The sequence below is a fragment of the Rhagoletis zephyria genome, unplaced genomic scaffold (genome assembly GCF_001687245.7).
Source record: "Rhagoletis zephyria isolate East Lansing unplaced genomic scaffold, Rhagoletis_zephyria_1.1 Rzeph_scaffold_07758, whole genome shotgun sequence".
Lineage (NCBI taxonomy): Eukaryota > Metazoa > Arthropoda > Insecta > Diptera > Tephritidae > Rhagoletis > Rhagoletis zephyria.
In genome coordinates, this window is record NW_016164840.1 from 2,746 (window position 1) to 11,353 (window position 8,608).

General features: G+C 36.9%; 1 protein-coding gene across 1 annotated transcript; it reads right to left on the reverse strand.

Annotated features, from left to right (window-relative positions):
- Positions 1 to 4,813: 4,813 nt before the first annotated feature.
- LOC108374486 (piggyBac transposable element-derived protein 3-like) lies at positions 4,814 to 5,689 on the reverse strand (the record flags this gene model as incomplete). The annotated part of the gene is made up of 3 exons (XM_017630455.1): positions 5,410 to 5,689; positions 5,117 to 5,236; positions 4,814 to 5,053 (listed from the first exon to the last, which is right to left on the reverse strand). Coding segments are annotated over exons 1-3 (640 nt in total), but the record flags the coding sequence as incomplete, so codon positions are not given.
- Between the last annotated feature and the right edge of the window lie 2,919 nt (positions 5,690 to 8,608).

The window sequence follows — 8,608 nt, forward strand, 5'->3', positions numbered from 1 at the left end:
ATCGTTCCACATTACATCATACTCCTACCCTGTCGGAAACACCAACAACGAAAATGAGAATAACGGAAAATGCAGTAATTAATTGATAGAAAAATATTTTCTAATAAAAAAAATTATAATTGTCAATAGCATTTTCAATCTTGATAATTTATCAAGAAAATAGATTTAAACTTCTGTGCTAGAACTGGGAGTTCTTGATAAATAATCAAAAGTTGACAAATTATAAAAATATTGAATTTATTAAGTGCAAAGTTTCGGGCTGTAAGTGAAGAAGTGAAGATTTTGGTAGTGAAGATTTGGTAACTTTTGGTAACTTTTCTTAAGAGATTTTGGTAAAAAAATGTTGGCGAGTGGCAACCATGGATGGCACTGGTTGTTTTCGAGACGCTGTTTCAAAAGCTTTGACAAAAATGTACGCGAATATATCGAGCCCTAACCGCCAAAATAACGTAAGCGACATTTTTTTCAAAATTTTCTTTTTGATGCAGAAATATTTCTAGAGCATCTAGATGCATTTCTTGCATCAAAAAGGAAATTTTGAAAAAAATGTCGCTTACGTTATTTTGGCGGTTAGGGCTCGATATGTACATATGTCACTATAATCACATTGTATTTTATTTCTATTAATATTAAATATTCACCTGACTGCTGATTTTTAGGCTTTCATCGCCAAATCTTTTTAAAGGGGGTTTTCTTTCTGAGGATCTGAAACTTCCAGTAGGAAACAAGCAAAGGCGCTGTATTGAAAAATAAAACTTGCCACACTTTCTTCTAGAACTTTACTGCCACGAGCAGTGCGAAACGAGATTCCTTTCAATAGACTACAGATGCAATTGTAAGTTTATTTAAGAATTGTTGATAAATGTACTTACCAGTTTGCTCAATATAGCTTTTTACGCGTAATTTGCTTTTTGCAAATGAAACTAACTCGTATTTTTCAGCACATTTAATTTCAACAATAACTGCCAGTTTCAACGTATATTAAGCTAGCAGACCATGGTCGCGACGCGCAACTCTAACCTGTTGGGTATTTAGTTGCTAATTAGTTACACTATTCCCGATTTAGTTGCTCATTACGTTTAAAAGATACGTGTGATCTGCTAGGTTAAGTCTTAAGCTAGCACACCATTGCTACATCTTCGGTTCACGATAAGATATCAGAGTTCTGCAAACGGCATATTTAGTTGCTTATTAGTTGCTAATTAGTTACACTATTCCCGATCTAGTTGCTCATAACGTTTAAAAGATACTTGTGATCCGCTAGGTTAAGTCTTAAGCTAGCAGACCATTGCTACATCTTCGGTGCACGATAAGATATCAGACTTCTGCAAATGGCATATTTAGTTGCTCATTAGTTACACTTTTCCCGATTTAGTTGCTCATTACGTGCAAATCCCACGTGTGTGTGTGAAATTTGTTTTTCCTAAAGCTCTTAATTTTACCATTATTCTTCTAAATATGAGCCCTTAATCTTTATTATTAGTAGGAAATGTACTTTTAGTTTCAAGACTCAAGTTTTAGACTCAATCACTTTAGTTTTAGACTCAATCAATGGCAACAAGGCTTGTTTCTGCATGAAAACTCGAATTTGGACGAAACAAAATAAATAATAAACCGGCTGATTGTCATAGCGCGCAAAAAGATGGGAGTTGGACATCTTTTCGCTTCGCGATGCAGCTTCAACGATCTATGTGGCATGCTTTGTGCATTTTTATACAATTCATCTTATCTGTTAAAGCGAATCTGTAAACTAAAGCGCAGCAAAAGTTTTATGTGGCATCAGCTTTAGTAAATAAAAATATTTGTAAATACATATACATACCCATGTAGATGCAGTTATATGTATGCACATATGCGAATAAAAAAATGCTGCGCGCGGTTAAAATTTGTTCGTTATTTTTTTGTATAAAAATATGGTTCATGCTTTAATCAAAACCACATAAGTCAAACCTCACACAAAACTTCAACAAATTTTCGTCTAAATTTTGAACTTTTTAATCTGAGGTTTTAGAATGGTAAAAAAGCAAGTGCAAGAAATCGCGTCGATTTTTTATGATTTTTTATTGCGGACGGCTTGTACTTTTTACCGGTGGGGTGCAATAAGGCCATACGCAATAAAGCCATATGGCAATAAAGCTATATTTCTAGGCAATAAAGCCATATTATTTCCAATCAGAAAGAGAAATAAAGCCTTACAAAAAATTTTGCAAATGAGAAATAAAGCCATATTCTGAAATGACACTCTCAAGGCGGTGCTAACGGCGAATCTGAATTTTATCTGAACATTACGTCCATATGATGTGTTTGTTGTAATTCATTATTAAATTCGCCTTGGACACACTCTTGAAACTGATACTGAATTATTTAAATTTATACAAATTATTACTAATAAAATGAAATAAATAATTATTTAATATTTACGGATTTATTGGATATTGAAAAAGAAATATATGTACTTAGGTAAGTTTTAATTTTGCGAGTGCATAACCTGGCGGGTGCACATTTGCTGGCTCCCCGCACCGCGCCGCGTGTGAAGGGCGGAGCGCGGGGGCCGGCGCAGCGCGCGCGGAGCGTGAACGGCGGAGCGCGGCGCGGCTGGACGCGAAGGAGAGTAATTGCATGTTTAAGGGGACGTTGTAGTTCAAGGCGGTTTAGTAGTTTTGTTGCGAACTTTTTCCATTGTTCAAATAAAAGAAACATAAAAATTTGAAAGCGAAATAAAGCCATATGGCTTAATTACCAATTGTAATTGGCAATAAAGCCATATCGAATTTATGGCCTTATTACCAAAAAAATATGGCTTTATTTCCAATATGGCTTTATTGCGTATGGCCTTATTGCACCCCACCCTTTTTACCATATACATAAAAGCGAATTTCTTGTAGAATAAAATGCGCAAGACCGTTTGCAAACAAAATAAAAAAAAACACAAAATAAACACTATGTTTTATAAATTACACATGTTATATGCATAAAACCGCAAAATACGTCGGAAAAAATTTCATTAAAAATTAAAGCGATTTTTTATCTGCTTAAAACATTCACTTGTTTCACTAGAATTACATACATAACAAATCTATCTGCGTACCCAAAACTTATTTAGATGAAAATTTGTTGAATTTTTCTACGTTCTTTATAAATTTTGAAAGTTTGACTTATGTGGTTTCGATTAAAGCATGAAAAATATTTTTATAAAAAAAAACAAAAAAATATTTACTTGAAAAACATTGTAAATATTAAACAAAAAAGAACCATGCAATCACTTTTTATTGCCTGTGTATGTACGTATGTGTGTCTAACAAATTATGGCTTGTTATCAAAATAACGATATTAATTAATAAACTTAATATTATATAGTTCAAATGTATTTGTAAAATTAATTTCATTAATAGCACAATGACTTTAGACCAAAATCGACGTAAGATTAAAAAAAATTCCGGGAAGAAATTTTTTGACGCAGTTAGGTGTCTCCTGTTTAGGTGAACACAAAATGAAAATATTTCCCCCAATTGCGATATGGGAAATGCCCGCCGTATGGGATTTTGTGATTTTTACGATTTACGCGCGAATTTTGCATTTATCGCGAAAAAATGTAAACAAATTTGTTGAGCATTCGGTACCCCACAATTTTCATGGGCCTATCAATTTCAATCAAGAGGCGCAGTTTTTCCGAATTTTGAGCAATTTCTATTTGAAATATTGTGTTTTTTTTATTTTCTTTGCAAACGGCCTTGCGCATTTTATTCTATAAAAAATTCGCTTTTATGTATATTGTAAAAAGTACAAGCTGTCCGCAATAAAAAAATCATTAAAAATCGACGCGATTTTTTAGCCGCTTAAAACCTGCACTTGCTTTTCTACCGATCTATCATTCTAAAACCTCAGATTAAAAAGTTCAAAATATAGACGAAAATTTGTTGAATTTTTCTAAGTTTTGTATAAAGTTTGACTTAGATGCCACATAAAACTTTTGCTGCGCTTCAGGTGACAGATTCGCTTTGACAGATAAGATGAATTGTATAAAAATGCAGCGCGAAGCGAAAAGATGGCCAACTCCTATCTTTTTGCGCGCTATGACAATCAGCCGGCTTAATATTTATTTTTTTTCGTCCAAATTCGAGTTTTCATGCAGAAACAAGCCTTGTTGCCATTGATTGAGTCTAAAACTAAAGTGGCTGTGTCTAAAACTTGAGTCTTGAAACTAAAAGTACATTTCCTACTAATAATAAAGATTAAGGGCTCATTTTTAGAAGAATAATGGTAAAATTAAAAGCTTTATAAAAAAAATTTCACACACACACGTATGATTTGCACGTAATGAGCCACAAAATCGGAAATAGTGTAACTAATGAGCAACTAATAAGCAACTAAATATGCCATTTGCAGAACTCTGATATCTTATCGTGAACCGAAGATGTAGCAATGGTCTGCTAGCTTAAGACTTAACCTATCAGATCACACGTATCTGTTAAACGTAATGAGCAACTAAATCGGAAATTGTGTAACTAATTAGCAATTAATAAGCAACTAAATATGCCGTTTGCAGAACTCTGATATCTTATCGCGAACCGAAGATAAAGCAATGGTGTGCTAGCTTAAGACTTAACCTAGCAGATCACACGTATCTTTTAAACNTTGTCGAAATAAAGATTATGTCCACTGTTGACTAGTCTTTTGCATAGATGTAGGACAATTGCGGTCGAGAATCCATATTTTGTTAAAACTTGCGGGTCTAAACAAGTTTGTTTTCCTTGATATAACTCAAAGTCATAAGGAAAGCCCGATTTACCGCAAAGAACGTAATTTTTTATACCCCATGGGTTTGGCTTCCCTTTGTGATAAACTTTACAAGAAAGTCTTCCTTTGAAAGGTATTATTTGTTCGTCAATGCACACATCTTGTTCAACCGGCTCTTCAAGGCATCGATTCCTAATAGCATCTATTAACGGACGTATTTTCACAAATTTGTCACCACATTCCTTGGGTATTTTCAAATTATCGGTGAAATGTAATAGCGTACGCAACTGTGCAAATCGTCTCATTGTCATTGAATCTTTAAAAAGTGTAACACCTAAAGTCGGATCCCAAAACATTGACATTCTCCGTAATTGCATACTTCCCATAGCAATTTGCAGACCTATTAGAACTTCGATTTCCTCCTTTGTGGCATTTTTATATCCTGTAACGTTTCTCTGCGTAGCATACAAATTTGTATAAAATGTTGCCTTTTCGAATACTTCGGGAGTAAAAAACTGTTTAAAGTAGTAAAATGGGTTCTCAGAATTTTCGCTTCCTTGAAAAGAACTTGACTCGAAAGAAAATGGGCTTGGCTCATAGTTTAGTTTCCTCCATGTGATCATCTTCTTGTCTGTAACAACGAATTGAGCATTGCTTGAATTTTCACCTCACCTTCATCTTCCGATTCGATCGCTTCGAAAACCTCTTCCCGGAAATCGGAAAAGCTTGACTCAAGAACGTTTTCTTTGTTAAATTTGCGCCTTATAGAAGAATCTATAAGAATGTCGTCCTCAGGATCGATATTTATTTCGGCTAACACATGAGTTTCAGCATCGTTTGCATCTTCGTCGAAACTATCATTTTCCTCCTCTAAATCAGATAAATTTGAATCTATCTTATCCAGTATATCAACTATTTCGCTTTCAGATAAACCCTTTTTACACGAACTCATATTATAGGAGCTTTTTAAGTTATAAATGAAAATACTCTGACTGACTCACAATTACAATATGTGAACTAATGTGCTACGCGTGTACAAAATATTTCTATGAAAAACAAGCTACTCCAATATTCTTATAAATACTTCTCCAAATTTCAAATTTCGTGCAAGCAGCAGAGTCTAATATGTTGGTTTTGCTCCAACGGCCACTTCTATGCTGAGTGTAATTTAACAACCTTTCGTGTCATTTGTGCAAGATATTGACCAAATTCAATTTGTACACTATATTGTACATTAGAGTTGCGTGCATTTGTACAATATATTGCACACTTTTTTTTGGGAGCGTTTATTAATTTTTTTATTGCAAAATTGTTTAAGTGTATTTATTTGTTATTGAAGAGTGAAATGTTGACTTTTATTTTAGGTACATAATTATAGAGAAATGTTTTCATTACTTATTCAAAATATTCAATTTTGTTCATGTCCTTTAAGAAATTTATATTTTCCTCTGTGGACATTTTTTCAAACTTATATAAAATCACCGTTCTTTACCCTGTGTTCATAAATTTTCATAATAATGAAAACAGAATGTTATAGTTTCCAAAGCCTCATTTTTTTAAGCTGTAATAGTTTAACATTTTCAGGCCAACGAATGGCAGATATTTTTTTGTACAATATATTAACCAAATGCAGAGAAAGGGTTAACCAAATTTTTACTCATGCCTTTATGTCGAAAAAGCCACAAAACCGGATTTTTCACTACCGAAAATTTTTGCGAAGTTTTCAATTAAACTCGCTATATCTCAGACGTTTGTGTATCGATTGATTTGCAATTTGTACACAATAAACTAGTTACTATTCTGAAGAAGATGAGTCTAACTGCACTTCTTAATACTTATTTAAAATGAAATGGCGGATATTTTAACATTTTTATAAAAATTAAGGAGGTGGTTTTTACAAATGCAAAAGTTGTGTTATGAAGTTTAAAATTTTTGTTTTTTTTAATGCAGCATTAAAGACAAATATATACGGACAGTTTTGGGAAAGCTGCAGGTTTAGACAACAAGTAGTTCAAAAGTTATAGCAATATTATGGTGACACCCACGAGCGGGCGCTCGCCTCTAAATGACAAATATTTTTACTGGGAACTTGTACAAGTAATTTTGGAAGTAATATTAAGTGAAATGTTGAAATGCATGAATTTATCAGTGTTATAAAACTATTAATAAACTTAATAGATATACTTACAAACATATATACATACATACATAATAAATTTGAATGTACTACATAGTCAAAGTAGTTATTCGTACAGTGATTGTTTCACAATATTCGCAATGTTTTTAGGGAGTGTCTATTCGCACTTTGCCAGTGTCACCAGTGTACCAGTGTCGCCAGTGTCACCAGTGTCACCAGTGTACCAGTGTCGGGAGTCTTCGGCTCTGCCAGTGTCACCAGTGTACCAGTGTCACGAGTGTCGCCAGTGTCCCCAGTGTTACCAGTGTCACCAGTGTCGCCAGTGTCACCAGTGTACCAGCGTCACCAGTTTCACCAGTGCCACCAGTTTCACCAGTGTACCAGTGTCACCAGTGTCACAAGTGTCGCCAGTGTCACCAGTGTCGTCAGTTTCACCAGTGTCACCAGTGTCGCCAGTGTCACCAGTGTCACAAGTGTCGCCAGTGTCGTCAGTTTCACCAGTGTCACCAGTGTCGCCAGTGTCACCAGTGTCGACAGTGCCGCTAGTGTCACCAGTGTCGCCAGTTTCACCAGTGTACCAGTGTACAAGTGTCACCAGTTTCCGCAGTGTATCAGTGTTACCAGTTTCACCAGTGTCAATAGTTTCCCCAGTGTACCAGTGTCACCAGTTTCACAAGTGTCACCAGTGTACCAGTGTCACCAGTGTCGCCAGTATCACCAGTGTCGCCAGTTTCACCAGTGTACCAGTGCCACCAGTTTCCCCAGTGTACCAGTATCACCAGTGTCGCCAGTATCACCAGGGTCGCCAGTTTCACCAGTATCACCAGTGTCGCCAGTATCACCAGGGTCGCCAGTTTCACCAGTATCACCAGTGTCGCCAGTATCACCAGGGTCGCCAGTTTCACCAGTGTCAATAGTTTCCCCAGTGTACCAGTATCACCAGTGTCACCAGTTTAACCAGTGTAGCCAGTCTCACCGGTGTCACCAGTGTCGACAGTGCCGCCGGTGTCACCAGTGTCACCAGTATCACCAGTGTCACCAGTGTCGCCAGTTTCACCAGTATCACCAGTGTACCAGTGTCACCAGTGTCGCCAATGTCGCCAGTGTCGTCAGTGTCACCAGTGTACCAGTGTCTCCAATTTCACCAGTGTAGCCAGTGTCACCAGTGTCGCCAGTGTCATCCGTGTCGCCAGTGTCGCCAGTGTCGCCAGTGTCACCAGTGTACCTGTGTCACCAGTTTCATCAGTGTAGCCAGTTTCACCAGTGTACCAGTGTCACCAGTTTCGCCAGTGTCACCAGTTTCACCAGTGTCACCAGTGTACCAGTGTCACCAGTTTCACCAGTGTCACCAGTATCACCAGTGTCGCCAGTTTCACCAGTGTCACCAGTGTACCAGTGTCACCAATATCACCAGTGTCGCCATTATCACCAGTGTCACCAATTTCACCAGTGTCACCAGTTTCACCAGAGTCACCAGTGTCACCAGTTTCACCAGTGTCACCAGTGTCGCCAGTTTTACCAGTGTACCAGTGGCACCAGTTTCACCAGTGTCACCAGTGTAGCCAGAATACCAGGGTCGCCAGTGTCACCAGTTTCACCAGTGTAGCAAGTTTTACCAGTGTACCAGTGTACCAGTGTCACCAGTTTACCAGTTTCACTACTGTCACCAGTGTCGCCAGTGTCACCAGTGTCACCAGTGTACCAGTGTCACCAGTTTCACCAGTGTACCAGTAG